The sequence below is a fragment of the Rhinopithecus roxellana genome, chromosome 9 (assembly GCF_007565055.1).
Source record: "Rhinopithecus roxellana isolate Shanxi Qingling chromosome 9, ASM756505v1, whole genome shotgun sequence".
NCBI classification, from domain to species: domain Eukaryota; kingdom Metazoa; phylum Chordata; class Mammalia; order Primates; family Cercopithecidae; genus Rhinopithecus; species Rhinopithecus roxellana.
In genome coordinates this window covers 45,015,172-45,037,182 of record NC_044557.1, presented here as the reverse complement: position 1 = coordinate 45,037,182, position 22,011 = coordinate 45,015,172, and the positions used below count along the sequence as shown (strand labels likewise).

The 22,011-nt window shown below is 39.8% G+C and overlaps 1 protein-coding gene across 1 annotated transcript; it reads right to left on the bottom strand.

The window, feature by feature from the left end:
- Positions 1-1,753: 1,753 nt before the first annotated feature.
- Positions 1,754-6,684, bottom strand: FABP5 (fatty acid binding protein 5). Its single transcript, XM_010378479.2, has 4 exons — positions 5,801-6,684; positions 2,967-3,139; positions 2,543-2,644; positions 1,754-2,005 (listed from the first exon to the last, which is right to left on the bottom strand). The coding sequence occupies exons 1-4, from the start codon at positions 5,877-5,879 to the stop codon at positions 1,952-1,954; spliced, it is 408 nt and encodes a 135-aa protein (XP_010376781.1). The 5' UTR covers positions 5,880-6,684; the 3' UTR covers positions 1,754-1,951.
- Positions 6,685-22,011: the final 15,327 nt, after the last annotated feature.

Sequence of the window (22,011 nt, the reverse complement as noted above, 5' to 3'; positions counted from 1 at the left end):
GATGGTGATGTCTGAATGAGGGTGGTATCTGTGAAAGAGGTGAGAAGCAATTGAATTCTAGGTATATTCTGATGGTAAAACAAATAATTTGCTAATGGATTAGATTTAAGATGGAAAAGAAATAATCAAAGATTAGACATTTAGCCTAAACACTGGAAACATGACATTCCCATGAATCCAGAGAGAGAATACTGCAAGAGGAAAGGTCTGAAATTTTAAAACATAAGAACTTCAATTTTGGAAACATCCCATGCTGTCCAAATTAAGTCACTAACTACATGTGGGTACTTAAAATTTACATTTTAGTTAATAAAAACTAAATTAAAAATTCAGTTCCTCAGTTGCACTCAACACATTTCAAGTGCTCAATACTCACTTAGGGCTAGTGGCTACCTCAGTGGACAGTGCAGATATTAAAGAGCATTTCCGTGTCACATAAAGTTATATTGGGCAGTGCTGGTGGGACATTAAGCCTGTACTATATTATGGGTCCTGTGCTTTCATTTTTGTCATATTTTTTATTGGACATTGTTGACTTAGACTTCCTTTCTATGTGAATTTCAATCGTGCTTATTTCAGTCTCTATGCTAGGGTTCTTCGTTCATCCACATTTTCCACTTCTCAATCATGTTTGGTTCAGGGAGAATGTCAATAAACGCATATGATTATGAGAAGCGGAAAATGTGGATGAAAGAACCCTAGCATAGAGACTGAAATAAGCATGACTGAAATGGAAGTACATGCAATTTTTACATTTTCCCTAGCCACATTAAAAAAATGGGTAAAATTAACTTTATTATTGTAACTTAATATGCAATCAATACTAAAAAATCATTAAGGCATTTTACTTTTTGTACTAAGCCTTTGAAATCCCCTATGTACATCTCATTTCAGACTAGTCACACTTCAAAAGTTCAATAGCCATATGTGACTCATAGCTACATATTGGACAGCACAGGATTAGAGTATCAATGAGTTGAAAACCTCCACTGACTGCTAGCAGTGGGTAATTCTTAAGAGAAGATGCTTACCAGTTAACATTTCTTCACATGGAGGGTGGTTTCAGAAGTCTCCATTAGTATAGTTAGGGACTTTAGACAAGATCTCTGCACAAGCTGCAAAGAGGAAGCCTTGTAGAATGACTGAACACATTGAGTAGACTTGATGACATATAGGTTGTCAATCCAGCTCTACTACCTCCTGTCCTTGAACTAGTTAGTCAAAAACCAGTTTTCTTACTTGCAGAATGGATGTAGCTGTACTAGCCCTTTAACGTTTGCCCTAAAGATCATTTATGCAAAGCTTTAGCTCAGGGCCAACAGCCTGCTTCTCCAAATGTGAACTGTGGATATTTGCATTGGAGACCAAGAAACAGAGACTCACTAGAATTCTGGTTATTCTATACATAGTATATTATTTATATGTGTATATAAATACACACAAAAAATATTTTAGTCAATGCTGGTTAATTAAACCTTTGCTCTAATTTGAATCATAAAGTTTATGTTGTAGCCACCTTTTATTGAGAATGGTCTCTGCCAGAAATTCAAGATTCTTGAGTTCATACAAACTTCAAATAGTATAGGGAAAGCTTAAATAATTGGTACAGTATTTCCTGTAAGAGTAGCTATCTAAATTGCTAGAGTGTCATCTTAATATAGTACCCTCAAGACTCCCCCAGCCTTTACTCAGTTAATAATTATTAAAACTCATCGCTAATTTCCTGTAAGGTTTAAAGAATGCATACAACATGTATTAGCACAAACACATTTCTTTATTAACCAAGGGCTGATCCTAATTAATCCAACACACTTTGAAATAGCTACATGTAAAATGTTTGTGATAAAGATAATTGAACACAGTAATGAAAAAAAAAAAAAAAGAAACAGTATGGAGATTTGCTCATTGAACTGAGCTTGGTCATTCTTTGTCCAAAGTGATGATGGAATTTTTATTCTACTTTTTCATAGATCCGAGTACAGGTGACATTGTTCATGACACAGTCCTAGGAGAAGGAAAGATATTAAAGAGTTAGGTTAGCCTTATATTCCAGCAGTGGTAGTATTAAAACATTAGAATCAAAGTCCCACAAAATCACGTAATCTAATTCATAGACGGAGAAAATTTCTTTCAGGATTCACGGGTTTGAGAGAAGCTAGAAGCTGTTGTTTTGCTTATAATATGCATGTTTTACAGAAAACTAATGTGTTGAATATATCTTTATTCTTTTGGTCATGGCAAATATTCCTTAAAGATACAGAAAAATGTGTGCCTAAGAGAGCAGTTTGGGGGCTTGCCAAGATTTCACTGTAATGTGGCAGCAAAGCAAGAACTCCCCCCGACGCCAGCCAAAGCCTTTACTATGTCATGTCACTTCTCTATCTCCACTAGGACTTTCTTAATAATCAGTGTTCTAGTATTTAACTTGTTATTTTGCTTTTTTTTCTTCCAAACTGAGTTCTGTTAATGATCAATGATACAGAACAGTTATGTGAACTACGAATGCACACAAGAAGCTAAGACACAGCAATTTGACACTTACCACCACTAATTTCCCATCTTTCAATTTTCTTGTTATTGTGCTTTCCTTCCCATCCCACTCCTGATGCTGAACCAATGCACCATCTGTAAAGTTGCAGACAGTCTGCAAAAATGAAGTAAATGTTTTAATCTTCCAAGTACAAGAGTTTCCATGACTCATAACCTCATTAATCAACATTTTTTTCACCTTCTCCTCTGAGTCTACTTCATTAACCCATATTGATTTTATTCACAATAGTTTGTGGTTTTCAACCTAGTAGCTTCTAAAATATGCCAATTCTATGATGAAGTTGATACTTTTGCTAATTTGACAAAACTCAATTCATAACTTTTTCATTAAGTTCTTGTCTACAAACAGTAAAATGTTATTGATACAGTCTATCATTCCAGAAGCTTCTGTGATTTCATAACATGTCATGACTGACCTGAGTTTTTCTGCCATCAGCTGTGGTTTCTTCAAATTTCTCTCCCAGAGTACAAGAAAACTGTGTTGTTTTCAAAGTGCTCTCAGTTTTTATGGTGAGGTTTTTGCCATCACAAGTGATGATACAGTCTGGCTTGGCCATTGCGCCCATTTTTCGCAAAGCTATTCCCACTCCTGTAGAATGTTAAGTCATGTTAAATAACAGGAAGACCAAAGTTATCATTTACATGATAAAAGCAATATTAATTCCATTGTAATCACTTTGTGCAACATATTTTCACTTACTTGTTTATTGATAACTATTGTAAACACATATCCCATGGTATGAGCCAGCACTTTACATATATGAAACTCAGGTAAGCTTACAACAGCCCTGTAAAAGGCAGATGTTACTGTCTCCATTTTACTGATGAGAAAGCGAGGCACTGAAGTAACTTGCCCAAGATCATTCAACTAGAAAGTGATGGAGCTGGGAATCAAGAGCACTGGTACTCTGGCTTCAAATCTGAGCTCTTGGCCACCCTGCTATGCTGGCTTTCAGAAAGTTAGGGAAGAAATGCAAACTTCCAAATTTTATTTACTGAAAGGAGTTGATAGAAGGTGGAGATAAAGCACTCAAAACTGCAAATTCAGGAGTTCGCTCAATCTTTTTCTTTTTACTGGATTCTGCCAACCATTACATTCTATGACTCCAGCACACAGTCTGGCATATAAATGCTCTCAATAAATATTTGATTAGTAGACTACACAAAATAGAAATCGATCCTGAGATACTCGAATAGCACAATCTTTTAAAAGTCAGCAGCACAATCTTGATGCTAACAAATGGAAAAAAAAAATCCTACCTTTGAATATAAAAAATATTTCATAGCTTTATAAATCAATAGAAATTTATAAAATACCATATTAAATTGTATACTAATTTATGATCTATCAATTTCCCCTTAACGTTAACATGTAATTTATGATCTCTCTCTTTCCCCTTAGAGTTAATTAACATGTATAAAGAGACATTATTAGATCCAGGCCAAATCACTGTTTCATAAATGAGACTACAACCTACGCAGTGTGATTGTCTTGAAGAAGAACTCTCAGCCAGGCTTTAAAGTTTCCCTTGGAGCCTTCTCTTTGGCCAGCTCAGGGCTAGTGCCTTATGCTGTTAATTGAGTCATTATTTACTCTCACTTTGGACAAATAAATGGGCTCTGCTCTTTTCACATCGTGACTGCTCCCTAATGAACTGAGTCTTGACAACCTTCAAGACTCCAGAATCCTGGCAACAAGCCCTCCAAACCTACACACAATTTGCTTTCTACAGTTTGTTCTCTGGGCCTTAAACTTGTACACACACACTGTATTTATTGGACATGTGCAGTAAATCGCTTTTTCCAGAGTCATCTTGATGTAGGTTTACAAGGAAAAAGAAAAATACTGCCTTCTTATTTCACTGATAGTATCATAAATACACTCATGATTCACCATAAACCAGCCTTAACACCACATTGTCTTGGATAAAAGGTACTGAAGGAGTGATTCCGAAGTGCCACAGCGACCAGGTATCAATAGGGGGCCACAGTAGTTATTTCACCAGCGAGCAACCAGGTTAACATTTGTGGATACCGGCTTCTGAAGCAACCTCATAAGTCCCAGCCGTCCCTTAGGGCTGGATGCTCCCTTCCAGAGAGGATCCATGCTATGCTAACTCCATCTCACTTTCTAGTGGCCTGTGACAAAGGTCCATTTTTGTTTGCAATTTATCCAGTTGTCTCAATCAACATGCAATCTGTCACTGGCATAGAAAAGGACAGTAATTTATAATGAAGCACTGTTTTGAGAGAAATGAATCTTACTACTGAGATTCTTCTCCCTCGGAACGCTTTCCGCAGGGCCACACCAATCTTGCATGCAGTTTGCCGCAGGAGGGCCGGGCAGTTTCTGTTACGGTTTTCCAGCAAAGCCCACTGCCCCCTTCCCCCTCACCCTCAAGAGGCAGAGGCCAGGATGGCAACACAGCCACCCCCAGGCACAGTCGGCCTAATTGCGCTCCTCCCACAGGCCACCTTCCCACTGCGGTGCCCCGGCCCGGCAGTGCCAGCAGCAGGTCGGGACCGCCAGCGCCACGCTTCTCGGGGGCCCTGGTGTTCCATGGAGTGCCAATCCAAAGGGTTCGGCTCAACTGCTGAGGGCGAGCAGAGGACCTGGGAGAGATGGGGCTGACAGAGGAATACAAGCTGAAGCTGCAGCGCCGCTCAGACCTGTCTACAGGATTTCTGCGGGAAACTGCGCGCCAGCACAGCGTCCCCAAGAAGGGAGGGCGAACTGCGCGCCATAGAGGAACAAAAGATGCCAGGGAGGGAAAGGGGAGTTGGTGCTGCCAGGATGGGGTAAATGGAAGAGACAGGATGGTGGCAGGAAGGGGAAGGATGAGTAAAGGAGGAAAACAGGGAAATAGAGGGTCGCCTGGAGGGGGTCGAAAGAAGTGCAGCGTGAGGTGACGGGTGCGCGCACTAAAGGACAGGAAGCAATGCGGAGTGGCTGCTGTTTGGGCGAGGGGAAAGAAGCATAAGAGAGGTAGGTGGACCAGGAGGTGGACTACCTCCGGAATCTTGCGGCCCGCGGGCGGGCAGGAGGCGCGCACGCTCCCTGCTCCTAGATGCCTGCCCGCGTGGTGCTGCGCGCGCTGCACCCAACGGCCGCGTGGTGGGGAAGATGGGAGGGGTTGGGGATAGGTCGCCGAGCATCTCCTGCCCCGGAATCTGGCACGCTGACTGGGACCGAAGGACAGACGGCCACAAACACCCCACGTTGCAGGCGCTGCCAGGTCGGGTGCCTCACCTAGCTCCTTCATGTATTCATCAAAGCCTTTGCTATCCACCAGGCGCCATCTTCCTTCCAGCTGCTGAACTGTGGCCATGGTGGGCGCGGGCTGGCTGACGTGCAGAGCGGGGTCGGCGTCGGCGTGGCAGCGTGCTGTGAGGCGCCCGGCGCCGGCGGCTGCTTTATAACGGCGGTCCGCGCAGGGCGGCGCTATGCGGCCAATGGGAGGCGGACCTCGCCCGGCCCTCGCCCCGCCCGCCGCGCGCCCCCCAGGCCTTCCCGGGGTCGGGAGGTGCTAACCAGCAAGCGGGGACTCGCCCCGCGCGCCCCACGCCTCCTGGACGCCGGCGCATGCACGTTTCGGCGCCTCCGCAGGGCCAGGAAGCCACAGGGGGCACCTGGAGGCCCAGCCCCGCCTCTCCTTCACCCCTCCGTTTGACAGCCTATCCACCGCCGTTTTTCCTTTCAAAATACCCGGACCAATCGATTAGCCCTCGCCGGACTCGGACTGCAGGAAGTGATTGATCGGCTGTTTGGTTTATTGATTGATTAACTACGGTGCCTCCCTGACCTTCTGCTCCTTGCCAGCGGACAAGCTCACAATCCACACCCTCCTGAGAGAACCCGCTCTCGCCATCCGCAGGTCTCCCTGGCCCAATAGTGGGGATATACCTGAGTTGAGCTAGAGGATTTTATCAGAAGGTGCCTGTTGGAACGGGGAACGTCTCCGGAAGTGTGGTTTCTAAACTAAAAGACTGCAGGAAGTGTCAACTCTAGTGATTGTCATTGCCATTCAAGAATGTTTTATTAGTTTATGTTTCCCTCGTAGTGCACCCTTCACGGTTTCTTCTCAGACGCCAGCGGGTTCCCTCTTTTGAACTATAATCATACCCTATACATGTGCGTAGAACATGATACGTTTCAAAGTGTACTTTCACAGTTTATTGCTTGGTGTTCCCGGGTGCCTGTTGGAGCTGACCTCCCTGGACTGGACTGACCTCCCTGGACTGGACTGACCTCCCTGGACTGGACTGAGGTGAGGAAGTTGCCACACAGGTTGGCCGTTTCGATAGAGGTAATGTGCATTTATTGAGTAGCTACTAAGTGCTAGATGTGCTTCCTGGGCACTTCATAGACATTGGTCTCCACTGTATTTTTGCTAGGGGTGTTATCCCAATTTTTCAAAAGAGAAAATAGGGCAAAGAAAGTGCACAGTGGTAGAACCAGAATCCCCATCCAGGTCCAACTCACTGAAGACCTTATGAAATCAGACCACACCTGATGACGGAGCTCTGAGTAGACCATAGTCACCGAGACACTACTAGTTCTTGTATCATCCTTGACAAAATTGAAATCTGAGGTTGGTTTGCTATCTCCCATCATGCTGCTCCCTTGAACTGCATCCCTTTCAAGTCCCTGCCCTAAGTTTAGGGTCACACCAGTCTTCCTTGTGGTACCATTTAACACTCAGTTGTTTTCCCAATAAGGGTCTGCATGTCCCCACTGCTCAGAAAACATTCGTGTTCTGAGGGAAGCTGAGTGCATCATTTGCTCAGTGATGGGAAGTCCTGGCTTCCAGGCACTTCAGGGAGCTACTAGGGCTGCCTGTGTGTTTGAGCTCTTCATGTGCCGTTTCAACATGTCTTATCGTTTCTGTATAGAATGTAGTAATAATAGGACGCAGCACTCTGATACTAATTTTTAAATTATCATAATCTAACATGTTACAGAAATATCAAAAAGAGATTGGCACTGGAGTACTAGATACTTAGCTACTTAAGAAATAGCCTTTAATCCCAAGGCCTTACCTAAAACTTAAGTTTAAACACAATCTCTAATGTGATGAGTGGAAATCATTCTTTTGTGTTAAAACATACAGAAAAAACAAAGATATATGGCCAAAATAATAACCGTTATTTTATCTTGTGGAACAAAAAAGGGCATGGTGATTGCTCTGTTCCTCAGGGAAACACATTGAATGTCTTGTTTTCAGACACTTCATCTGATGTGTGATTGGAGTAGATTATTCCTAATGCCCCTTAAGCTCTACTACTCAGATTCTTTCCTTCTCAAGAGTAATGGTAATGGATTTTAAGCTGTGAAAAAGCAGTAAGTACTCTCTTCACCCGCTAAGTAAAGGCCTATTCTAGGCTACTTACCTTGCACCCATTATGAGGTGTAAAACCAAAAATGTTGTGAAAACAAATTTCACTGAAGTCTCATGTAACTTTATGGGGATGGTTGAGTATTTCTTCATTGGAAAGAAGGAGAATCATCACTTGATTGTGATTAATTACGACACAGGAAACAAGAAACAATAGTTTTATCCTAGCCTGTCCTCACGAACATTAGTAACTGTGCTGTTCATTATTTTTAGTAACAGCACATACGTAATACAGGTGTTATATCATGTCTTCCTTCACACTGGAAGATAGTAACACATTCTGCTTATGGATGAAAATGACTGAAGAATCAAGAATTACTAGCAACTCTTCTTCCAGTAGCTTAGAAAACTGCCTTTTTCAAGACAGATGCAATTTTACTTAATATCTCTGAACCTTAGTTTTATCATCAGTGAATTTAAGGAGATGAGAATTAAAACTAAATGATTTATTAGGTCACCTTCAGTTTATGAAGTACTCCTGCAGTAGTAGTTCATGGCCTTGAAAAAGTGTACTCAAAATTACTCTATTTCCACCTAGTGGTAAAACCATAATATTTCTCTGAGGCTTTACTTGATAAATGTGAGTAGTTTTTCAGCTTCTCATTTTGTAATCACACACAGCTTTGGAGCATATTGTGTCATTTTTATTTAAAGACAACTTCCCAGTTGAAGTTTATGTACATAGATATGCCTTCCACAAAGTTGATTATTGCATATTAATTCTTCCTAAGGACAGTAAGTGTTGGTGGCTTAGCAACAGGCAGTTGGTAGAGAAATGGAGAGTACCACATTAAATTATTGCAGAGAATATTCGAAGTAATCCATTTCAGGGAACTGAGTCTTTTCTAAGTATATGGCCAGATGATAAAAAAAAGAAAAAAAAATTAATCACTGAGATTGGAGAATACGTTTATTTAAACCTAGTGCCTCCCTTAAATTTTATAACCAGCTTTTTGACCCTCACTCATCTGGCTTTCCTTGCTATAGACATGCTTTGCATACCTAGCTTCTAGCCACATCTTCCCTAAGAAAATTTCACTTGGAATCAGTTCCAAAAGAAAATCTTAAGAGATAGAGTATGGATCTGCATGTTGTCAGCTATCTGAAGCAGCAAAAATTCCTGTATGAGAATAAAGTCAGGGAGTCTTGCAGTTTAAGGCACACCTTAAATATTAAATTTTAAATCCTTCAATGCATCCAGCCAAAACAAGAAATTGCAATAGCTACCATCCATCAATGCAAGGTTTTTTTGGTTTGTTTTTCATAATAAGATTGGTTTTAATTAAAGCACTTATAAGGCCGGGCACAGTGGCTCACACCTGTAATCCCAGCACTTTGTGGGGCTGAGGTGGGCAGATCACGAGGTCAGGAGTTCGAGACCAGCCTTACCAACATGGTGAAACCCCATCTCTACTAAAAATACAAAAATTAGCCAGGCATGGTGACACACGCCTGTTAATCCCAGCTACTTAGGAGGCTGAGGCAGGAGAATCGCTTGAACCCGGGAGGCGGAGGTTGCAGTGAGCCAAGATCGCACCACTGCACTTCAGCCTGGGTGACAGAGCGAGACTCCATGTCAAAAAAAAAAAGCACTTATAAAGATGGAGTTGTATTTTGAACTTTGTGCTTTTACTTAAAGCAGTTAGAGTCTTACACAACATGACTGCCATGACTAACCATGAAAATTTTCCAGCACCTTAAATAATCCATCATAAACTTGTGCTTGCTGAGTTAACTGGACTACAGGATAGTTGGAGGGAAAATAAGGCAATTGCAAAAGTTACAGTAATAAAAGGTGAATGGCTTCAAAATAAGGCAGAGGACATAATGGCTCATTTTATAATAAAAGCTTTCAGTATAAAATTAATACATTTCCCTTACTTGTATAGATCTTCCTACTTTCCAGACGTGTATTATTGTATATTACATTTGTCATTAGCTCATGGCAACAGATATACGTAGTTTGGGCTAACCCTTTTATACCTCATATGAGCAGTGTTCAAAGGGTTAAAAGCGGAACTCCGAAGGGCAGAGCTTGAAATGAAGCAGGAGGATGCAACCAAGCCACCCCAATAAACACAAAATCTTAGTAAAAGCACTTTGTTTACCAGGCAATACAACTTCAAAACAAATTCCTTAGCAACCCCAACCTCTTCAATCACATTATTACTCCTAATAATCACATTATTACAAGCCCACTTCTAATCATATTATTACTCCTAAGCCTCCTTATATACAAAATCTTACGCTGGCCAAGCCCAAACACACAGACACATTCATAATGAGCATCTCTGTCCTTAAAAATTGCAAACATGGCCGGGCGCGGTGGCCCAATCCTGTAATCCCAGCACTTTGGGAGGCCGAGACGGGCGGATCACGAGGTCAGGAGATCGAGACCATCCTGGCTAACACGGTGAAACCCCGTCTCTACTATAAAAAAAAAAATACAAAAACTAGCCAGGCGAGGTGGCGGGCGCCTGTAGTCCCAGCTCCTCGGGAGGCTGAGGCAGGAGAATGGTGTAAACCCGGGAGGCGGAGCTTGCAGTGAGCTGAGATCCGGCCACTGCACTGCAGTCCGGGCGACAGAGCGAGACTCCGCCTCAAAAAAAAAAAAAAAAAAAAAAAAAATTGCAAACATAAAAAACCTCCAAATGATATGTTCCCACTGGAAGAGGCCAAATTCTTTTCTTGTAGATCACCCTTTTCTATTTTTCATTCCTACCTCCCATGCAATATTTCTAGATTCTCACACCATTTGATCATTTCTCTTTTTTGATATTATTATCTATCAGAATTAATGATTTTTTCAAGTCAAATCTACAAAACCATGGATTTGCTTGCCTCTAAGCTATTTATCTCAGTGAGTCAGGCCCATTGCTCCCATTTTTCTGGATTAGCTTTGAAGAAGAATCATCAGCATTTAATAACCTACCTAAATCTGACTAAAGATGCTTTCTTGATCCTATCTCTGGTCCTCCTCCTTTGGCAGTGGGAAGAGCTACCCTATAACTCCTCAGAGTCATGCACAGCGCTGTAAAACCAGCATGGAGCTGATTTTGTGCACTTCTCTGAAGGACCCAAGCAGTAGGATGGGTACTTTTGTTCACCCACCCATAGACACCACAGGACACTTTTTGTTCACCTGCTCACTTCTGCATTGACCAAACCTAAAGATATAAATTCAACAGTATGTAGGGGAAGGTATATTTAATTCTCCCATGCATTTCCTCTGCCGTCTTGCCCGCTGTATGCCTAAATTCCCTGTTTCTACGGCAATGGTTTCTCCTCTAAGTAATCCACTATTAATTATAAGAAACCAGTTTAAGTTTCCAGTAAACTATATTCTGTTTTCTACATTGGCTAAATATTATAATTTCATGCAGGAACTGGGAGGCTAAGTAGTTGTTACCAGTAAGAAGGTCAACTGTGATCTTAGTTCTAGCCTATTTTGGAAGGTGGGATAAAAAATATTTGTGTCACAAATCTCAAATCTTGTCTCCTGTCTTACAACCTTGAAATACATAGTTAATTCCTGCAGGGTCTCAGACATCCTACTGAGTTGCCAAATATTGAGCACCAACCTGGGTCTCCCTTGTCAACACTCAGGACTAGAAAGAGGAGATCTCAAATACCATGGCCTCAGGATTCTGAATGTGGGTCTGAAATCCCTCCTTACTTTGGATTAAAAGCTCGCCTGAGCTACAAACATCTGTTGTCCTAGAATGGATATTTTTATTTAGATATCAACCAATTCAACTTCACTCCTTTATTGATTCAGTCAACAAATCAATAAAATTGACTTCGAAAATTGAAATCACTTTTTAATTTTCCTCCTGTTCTCTTCCTACCCTGCCCTTTCTTCTTCACACTTGATATCAGTTTTACCCATCTGAAGGAGGAATAAGACTGACTTGTCTTTGAAACATTTGCTTTGTCTCATAACTGCCACATGCTAGGCCTAAAGTGTATGTACCTGGATCTGAAGACAACAAAATACCTAGAGGATCTGCTCTGTGGGTGGGACATGGCAGCTAGAGCTGTGGAGGTCAGGCTGGAATTCCAGGGGATGGTACTATCATGATTCTGATGGGTTCTTCTGATCTGGATTTGGTCAAATCCTAAAAAAACACAAAAATAATCATGTGCCCTGCATCCTTACCTCCTTCTTTCTGCTCAGCACATCAGATAGCATTAATTCTAGCTTCACCATCAGGGCAGAGATGGAGCTCCTAATGGCCTTTCTGTCTTGGTAGGTTATCTGAACATACTATTTTTTGCAGAGTGCAAGATAGGATGACCATATCCTGGTTTGACTGGGGCAAGTCAGGGCTGTGCTTATTGTCCTGGTATGATTTTGAGCAATGCCCTCCTTCCTTCCAACTATTTCAAATAGGATGAAGAGTTGTATATTTAATTCTCACATATCAGGCAGCTCCAAAGTCTAAATTTCAAGGAAGGCATTAACATGGTACTACAGTGTCATCTATTGTAGGACCTGAAGGTGCCTTGCAGGAGGGAAAAAAATGTGGTAGGGCCATGTTCAGTCTTTCCCTACTCAGATATCATACAAATATGTCATGCAGGGATAGCTTTGCTTGCTCACAAAAGAATGGCCAGCAGAGCTGTCCATACCAGACAGATTCCTTTGTCTCAAATCAGTCCGTATTTTTAGAACACCTAGTAATTATGTGGATAGAATCTAGTTCTTATCTTCAAGAAGTTTGGTATCTAAGTCTGTACAGGCTAAAGAACTACATCCATTATGGGTTTTTTAAGTTTCACAAACATTTATTAAAAATTGATTCTGTTTTAGTTCATCACATATTGAAAATTTGAAAAAATTAAAGGTCTTTGAAATATCAGATAAACAGAAACCCTCAGGTTCCCCATAATTTATTATATCTTTTTTCTTAAGAAACCACATTATTTTATTTAAGAAATAGATGAAAGGTTTTTAGATCATCACTGGTTAAAGTCTACATTTGTTGTTTTCCATTTACACAATAATGTTTTTATTTTGTTCTTTTATTTTTATTTTATTGACAAATAATTGTATATATGGGGTAAAATGTGATGTTATGATATAGATATAGATATAGAAATAAAATAATAAAAATTAAATAGGAGTAAATTGAACCAAGGAGATAAAAAAATCTATATACTTAAAACTGTGAAACATTGATAAAAGAAATTTAAAATGACACAAATAAATGGAAAGATATCCTGTATTCTTGCATTGGAGGAACTGATATTGTTAAAATGTCCATACCACCCAAAGTGGTCTATAGATTCAATGCAATTGCTATCAAAATTCCAAGGTCATTCTTCACAGAAATGGAGAAAACAATTCTAACATTCATATAGAACCACAAAGGACCCCAGTTAGCCAAGAAGAACAAATAGCAAAAGCTGGAGGCATCACACTACCTGATTTGAAAATGTACTACAAAGCAATAGTAATTAAAACAGCATCGTGCTAGCATAAAAAGAGACACATCAACCAATGGGATAGAATAGCCCATGAAAAAACCACATCTACAGTCAATTTAATTTTTTACAAAGGTGCCAAGAACACACAATGAGGAAAGAACAGTCTCTTTAATAAATGGTATTGAGAAAACTCGATATCAACATGCAGAAGAATGAAACTAGGCCCTTATCTCATATACAAAAATCATCTCAAAATGGATTAAATTCTTAAATGTAAAACATGAAACTACTAGGAGGAAACATAGAGGGAAAGCTCCATGGCATTGGTCAAGGCAATTGTTTTATCTTTATAATATTAAGTGAGGTTTATTTTTTAAAGCTAGTCTTTTTTTAAAAAAAACAATAACAACAACAGGCCACCTCTTTTGCAGAACCAGGTGAGTGTACCAAATAGATATACCTTGTTTAAAATTAATGTGCCAAATGTCAAAAAGTTAACTGAGGTAAACTTTGCTCAGATGGATCTTGTCTGAGAAATACTGGGTTAGAGATCATAAAGCAACCCATGCCACTACTTAGCTCTGCCTGTGCTTTAGAGTTAGTTCATTGCTGTGAACCTGGGAGTAAATGGACACCAGGCTATGCCTGAGGCAGTGATGCATACTGAGATATACAACTTGCATAATAAAAATGTCCAGCATACAAGTCAAAACTGGAATTGTCTACCACCCAGCTAGTTCAGTAAGGGTCAGAAAATCCTGCTGAGTTCCTTTTCTGAGAATTGAGAGAAGAGTCTCAGAAGCAAAGCTGAATGATTTCTTGCCACACATACTCTGATGCCCTTGTCTTTCAATAGAAACTGTATGTGGTTCCTGGGGAAAAGAATATGGTTCTATATGACAAGTTTTATTTGTTGCATGTTGTAAAATATTATCACTTCTGCAGCTATATTATCAGGACATCATATAGGTATCAAGACAGAATAGGACCAGCTTCTATAAACAGGAAAGAATGCCATTTACTGGTGTCCCTTTGAATGTATTTAGCATATGAAAGTTACTATATGTTACGTACTATATGGGAAAGAAAGCTTTTTTTCTCAAATACCTTTCCATTTTATTGCATTTTTGCATTTTGGTTGACATAATCATTTCTGAGATATATTCACAGAAACAAAAGTTTGACCCCAATATGAAACAGGAAATCAAAACTGCCTAATATTCCATTTGAAAGCATGTGGTGATATAAATCATAACTAGAAACAAAATAAAAATAACGTAAGAGTTAAACAAAACATTTATTTCTCATTTTCCAATCAACGTAAATAGTGACGGTAAATCTTGCACACATAAAAAAAGTATTGGGTTTCCTTTTGCTTCGTGCTTTACTGAGTAGGTGGCAGCTGCCTCTGATTTTCCAAGGCAAGGCTCTAGTTCTTTCACACACTGGTTGTTCACAACCCAAAGCCATAGGTACAGTATTTAGAGAAAGCTTTGTATATGTGACCCGGGAGGCCAAAGTAGATGCCCCTTTATCAATTAAGCCAGACCTTAAAGTTGAAACAGTACTCTGAGGGAACCTAACTAGTCCAAGTCACTAATCCACATGAACAAGTAGAACTTGATCTTTGCTGCCCACGCCCAAGACATATAGTTTTTAATTGCATATTTGGCAGTAATTCTTGGTCAGACGTGATCTCAGAACAATGAGTTGTCACTTGAGCAGTCATATCAGTAAATTTTTTAAAGTTACATAGTTTCATTTCTGAAATTAGATTAGTGGCTTGGATTTAGAACTAAAGGAGAATCAAAATCCTAGAGTTTAAAAGAATTTTAGATGTCTTCTAATTCAGCTAAAACTCAATCAAGATTCCTTTGACAAAAGATTTTCTGAGTAAGCAAAAATAGAATTGCAAATTATAGGTTTATCAAGAATACCAAATATATTCCATGATTATTAAAGTATTCTTTAAAATACTTTATGGGAAGAAAAATGAAAATGAAAAAATAAGAGAAAGGGATTAACCAAAAATTAAATTATTTCTTTCAATTTGTATTTGGCCTATGAAAATAATAGTTAATAGTTCATAGTTAAAACAATACTAGCATATGGATTATAAATAGATATGGAAAATTTAACACTGCAAGTAATTGTGCTATTGTTTGACCTCCCCACCTGTTCCTCAAGAAAACCATATGTCATAGTAATCATGTGTCATATACATACACAAAGACGCATAATTTGCTCACTATTTAAACTGTAGCAGAGCCTTTTTGGTCTCTTAGAAAATCTTCAAAAGTATATATCTTTTTTAAAGATCTGTTTTTAAAAATATTATCTTTGTGTCCTCGATTCCCTTTTGTCTTCACCTGAATTGAAAAAAAAATCTTAAAAGATTTTTTAAGAATCAAATTAAACATAGCAACTTTTGTCTCTATTATAACTCTAGGTCCTAACATGTTAATATAGTCAGGCAAAGAAATATTAGTATCATTCATAAGACAATAATTTTATTAAATATCTGCTCTAAATGCATAAAAAGTAAAAGCAGTGGCCTAGGATATTGTTCTAGACTTTGCTACAAAATACCTGTTTAACTTTAAATTTTTGTTTTCTCATCTGTAAAATGAGAAGAACAGAAGAAATTAAATTTTCCTGTGAGTGATTTTTTGAATACTGACTCCATTATCAAACAAATTAGGAAAATTGGGCATACCATAATTCCCACTGGGTATTTCCAGCTTGTATGAGCATACTAAAGATGCCAGGAAATCTTGAACTTAAAAAATACATTTAACTTTTTAAGAGCAGCATTTCTACAAATGGATTGATTACAAAACCTGCCTTGTTTGCCGCCGCCCTTTTAATAGCACTTAGAATGCTCTGAAGAATACTCTAGGAAAATGCTGATGATAATCTTCAGCCTCCAAAGTATTTGATTCTATCACCAAGACACTGTTCTGCGGGAATAAAGAAGTATAGTATGTAACTAGTAATGGCCTCAAAGAACATACATATTAGTTGTTCATGGAGGACATCTATGCATGAAAACTTACCCCCTAATAAAGGTCTTCTAGACATGTTCTACTGAAGTTCAGAAAGTGAATGTAAACCAAAGCTACAGTATTTAGAGAAAGCTTTGTATGTGTGACCCAGGAGGCCAAAGTAGATACCCCTTTATCAATTAAGCCAGACCTTAAAGTTGAAACAAGTTCCCTACAGTTTGAGGGTTCAGGGCTCAGCTGACGTGGTATTGTCCTAAATTCCTTTAAGAAAAACCACACCTTTGCTAAATTCCTTAACAACAGGAGGAATCGGGCAAATTATCAGAACCTTCTTAACTCTGATTTACATCCCAGACCACTGCAACTTTAATTGAACAGAGGACACACTTTACATTCTTTCCTGATAAGCAACTGCAGGCCTCAAGCCAGTTTCAGCCAGCTTAGCAGAGACGGTGCACAAACTGTCTTTGTGTCCTATAGTTTTGATGTAAAGAGCAAAGTCCACCCCATTTTAATGCTAAAACCCCTGCCCCAAAGTGAACATGGGATGTATGTTCCATACATTTTTACCTGTTGTCATGTACTAAATTCCTCTCAGAGATATGGATAGCTTTTCCCCAAACTTGCAGAAGCATAAGAGACTTGGAGTTTAAAGGGAGGGACTATTGAAAAGAGAAAAGAGATGAGGGTGCATTAAGATGTTTTTCTTCATGTTTCATCCTGGTACATGTTACCCATTGGAATCAAGATATAACTTGACCACAAGGCCAGAGGACACTTACCCAGGGCCTGATTTTTGTAGGGCAGAGCCTGTATTCTGAGGTACCTATGTTTGTCTGACTCTATTGCATGATACAGGCCCTGTGAGGCATAAATTTCAACCTGCCTTTTTCCCTCTTCAAAGAGAGAGGACCTTTGGTCCACAGCAGATACTGACTTTGGTTTGCAAACTGATATTGTCAATAATACTCTCCTTTCTACTATGTAGCTGTCCAGGTGGTCTTTTGAATGACAGGTAGAATATTGGACTGAGTTGGTTTACTTCTGAAATCTTCACCCTGAGTTTTGAGTAATAGGGAACAAAACTGATGCAGGGAGGAAGGAAGAAACCAGGTTACTTAGACACCTGAATTTTTCTGTTGATGGCAAGAAGAGAAAGGTGACCATTGGAGGGGAATAGGAATCAAATGCATCTTCTTCCAAGCAGTTATGAGTACAGAGAGTTTTTCTTTTCCTTCTAAAGGTGCATCAGGATATAGGCTCTGCCCCAGTAGAGATCAGGCCATTGGTAAGCATCCCCTGGCTTTGTGGCCAGTTTATATCTTTTTTTTTTTTTTTTTTTTTTTGAGACAGAGTCTCGCTCTGTCGCCCAGGCTGGACTGCAGTGGCATGATCTCGGCTCACTGCAACCTCCGCCTTCCAGATTCAAGTGATTCTTATGCCTCAGTCTCCCTAGTAGCTGGGACTACAGGCACGCTCCACCACGCCTGGCTAATTTTTGTATTTTTAGTGGAGATGGGGTTTCACCATATTGGCCAGGCTGGTCTTGAACTCCTGACCTCGTGATCCGCCCACCTCAGCCTCCCAAAGTGCTGGGATTACAGGTATGCGCCACCACGCCCGGCCGCCAGGTTATATCTTAATTCCAGTGGACAACATGTTATACTAGAATGAAACATGAAAAACAGCAACCTAATGTACCTCCTCTCTTTTCCCTTTTCAGTAGTCCTTTCCTTTAAATTCCTTATGCTGTCCTCGGGGCCACAGGAACCTGAAAGACTAATTCATTCTAATGTATGAAGTTATTTAATTCATATTCGACCATCTGGGAGGTATTTGCATTTTAAAAGGAGAAGAAGGAGCAATGTTTAAACTGAAGGCTGAATCCATAACAATGGCATTTCAGACAGTAGCACTCACCTATGTATATGGCACTGGTGGACAGGTGATGGAAGCCATTAGTGGAGGTAGACAGAAAGTAGTCAGAAGACACAGAGCAAAAACTGATTTTCGAAGAAAGTGAAAAGGGGGAAAAGTACAGCAAAGTCACTAGGTACTTCAGTAGGTGGTCTTGGTATTGTATTAAATTGCTATTCCAAAGCCAAGTGTTCTATTTCTCAAGAAGTAAGCAATTAGGCACCGATTTTTTTGCCTAGATACATTAAACCTACCTAATTTATATACTTACATTTGGGAAGTGTAGTAAATGGTTTCTTTAAGATACGTGTATAATAATTTCACAGAGCATTTCTTTAACAACCAAAAAGAAAAGAACACTGATGAAAACAACTAAAAAACCTTATTCTGCATTTTAATTATTTATCATCTAACATAAGGATAAAATATAATAGTTAAAATTTAAGATATATGCCATTGACTGTTTTCAGACTCAGATTCCTGGGCAAATTTTGTAATATGATTTTTATTATTGTTGCTCAGCCCCCTTCTGCCAGCAGGATCTTGCTGAAGGAGGAGTTATAAGCAGAGAAATAAGAGTTCTCTGAGTCAAGGAAACTACAAGTGAGAAATCCTCAGTGATGAGGAGAGGAAGTTCTCCAAAAGTCCATGATAACATCCCATAGAAAAACATAGCTTTAAAAACTCACTAGGCCGGGCGCGGTGGCTCAAGCCTGTAATCCCAGCACTTTGGGAGGCCGAGATGGGCGGATCACGAGGTCAGGAGATCGAGACCATCCTGGCTAACATGGTGAAACCCCGTCTCTACTAAAAAATACAAAAAACTAGCCGGGCGAGGTGGTGGGCGCCTGTAGTCCCAGCTACCCGGGAGGCTGAGGCAGGAGAATGGCGTGAACCTGGGAGGCGGAGCTTGCAGTGAGCTGAGATCCGGCCACTGCACTCCAGCCCGGGCTACAGAGCGAGACTCCGTCTCAAAAAAAAAAAAAAAACAAAAAACAAAAAACAAACAAACAAAAAAACTCACTAAGTACAAAAAAAAATTCATTTATATTGGAATGTATTATTCTGATACAAATAAATTTCAGATAAAACTATTCCAGTCAAATAAGACTTTTTCTACCCTTTATTTTTCCTCTTTTCCCACACTAGAATAGCCAAAGGTAGCCTAATGCAGACAAGAAGATAGTAGAAGGCCGGGCGCGGTGGCTCAAGCCTGTAATCCCAGCACTTTGGGAGGCCGAGAAGGGCGGATCACGAGGTCAGGAGATCAAGACTCTCCTGGCTAACCCGGTGAAACCCCGTCTCTACTAAAAAATACAAAAAACTAGCCGGGCGAGGTGGCGGGCGCCTGTAGTCCCAGCTACTCGGGAGGCTGAGGCAGGAGAATGGCGTAAACCCGGAAGGCGGAGTTTGCGGTGAGCTGAGATCCGGCCACTGCACTCCAGGCTGGGCGACAGAGCCAGACTCCGTCTCAAAAAAAAAAAAAAAAAAAAAGAAGATAGTAGAGAAGCCTCTTGTATTCCCCAGTGGATATTTTCCCTTCTGTGCAGAAGCTTATGGAGGGGAGGAAACTGCTTTCTGCTTGCATAGTGAGAAGGCTCACTTTTCAAATTCACGAGTGACACATGCATTGACTTATGCCTGTGAAATGGATAAGAGCACTCCCATGCTCTCATTTTCCCTCCTTCTCCCTTAACCCCATTCTTGCTTTTCTTCTTTTTTTTCCACCCCACAGGGGATTTCTATCATTTCTTTTTTAAAAATCGCCAGGGTTGATGGCAAATGTATTGTGTAAATCAACTAAGTCAACTGATGCCACCAAAAGCAAATGGCAAGAAGACAGCATCAGTAGACTTGAACATGCAAACCTCATTTTTAGGTTACTGAGGTGTTTTTTTTTTTTTTTTTAACTATGACCAAATACATAATGATGACAGTACCATCATCATCAAGCACATGACAGTACATGACTCAGTATTCTGAAGAAAAGGTAATTAAGAGTATTGATACTCTATTACTCTATTAGTAATTAGTAACCATTCGTGTAATTTTTTTTAAAAAGAAAAAGAAAACTGAGAGTTTGAGAATGGATTTTTAGTCAAAGAAACTTTGGATACTGGAAATGCCTTGGAGATTAAGCCTCTATTAAATCCTCTTTTTATTATTCAGAGATTATATCACATTTTCCTCTTCACCTACCTAAGTTTCCTGAAACAAGCAGTGGAGGTTCTCTTTGAAAGCTGTAAGTTTAACTTTCTTGTTCAGTTTCTCCTTAATATCGGCAAGAAAAATAATTATATATGTGTATGTGTGTGTGTGTATATATATATATATATAGAGAGAGAGAGAGAGAGAGCAAATAAATTCAAGAATCTTGGTCTCTGTTTCTCCACACCATCTCGACATACTCACTGAACTTTTCAAAGACGATTACAAATCTATTTCATTTTGCATACTTATTTCTGGATTATCCTTGATATCCAGAATTATCTGAGGGAAATTGTCATCTCTCGCAGATCTTCTCTTAACTAAGTAAAAAGTAGGTAACATTTACAAGAACTTCTAAGAGAATTAGAATTCATAAGAAATTTTATAAAAGGTTTTGTCCTACTTTAAAGAAATGGATCAGGTGTTCAGGCACCTGTTGTCAGTTCCGCTAATGCTACCTTCTAGAGTGGCATTGTAAAAGTTCTGGTGTCTTCAGAACTTCAAACAAACACTGTGATAGGCAGATGCCTTAGGAGGACCCTAGTGTTAACTTTTGCTGTGATCACAGCACAGTGGTGCCTCTACCCTCCTCCATGGCTTACTTTGATATTGCTGTTTTCACACTGATGAATCAACAGCAATACTAAGGTGATTTAAGAGTGGTTACTCACACATGAGATCATCCACTGGTGCCCTGCCACATGTTATTAAACTGCCTCTGTTCACAGAATGGTCCAAAAACACTTCTAGCTAGTGTGCTAACACTTGCAACTAGGAGGTAGCTCAAAATGACCAAATCCAGAGATACCACTGAATCATCCTGGGTGCAATATTTAACATCTCTGTGTTTCACAAGGACAAAAGTGATGCCTCTTTCTAGCCCCCAACCTTGTTAATAATTTATATTAAAACTCAGGACTAACATGTAGAGTAGGAACCATTCCTACTTACCAAGCCTGGCTGGTAGATAGTAAATTGGTAAACCGCTTTGGAAATCTGTGTGGTATTATCTATTAAAGATGAACATTTACACCAAGAGTCATGTACAAAAATGTTCATGGTAGGGTTATTTGTAATAACCCCAAAATGGAAATATAGTCAAGCAACATCGTCATTGCTTAACAACAGGGATAGAGTCTGAGAAATTCATCGCTGGGAGATTTCATCAGTTGTACAAACATCACTGAGAGTACTTACACAAATCTAGATGGTATAGCCTACTACACACCGAAGCTGCGTGGCATTGTCTATTGCTTCTAGACTACAAACCTATACAACACATTGCTGTTCTAAATACTATAGGCAATTGAAACACAATGGTAAGTATTTGTGTAGCTAACCATATCTAAACATAGAAAAGGTACAATAAAAATATGGAGTTATGAGCTTACGGGACCACTGTCAAATATGTGACCCATGATTGACCAAAACTCTTATGTGGTACATGGTTGTAACTCAAGTGTTCATCAACAGTAAAATGGGGCTTTTAGTGTGACATATTCATT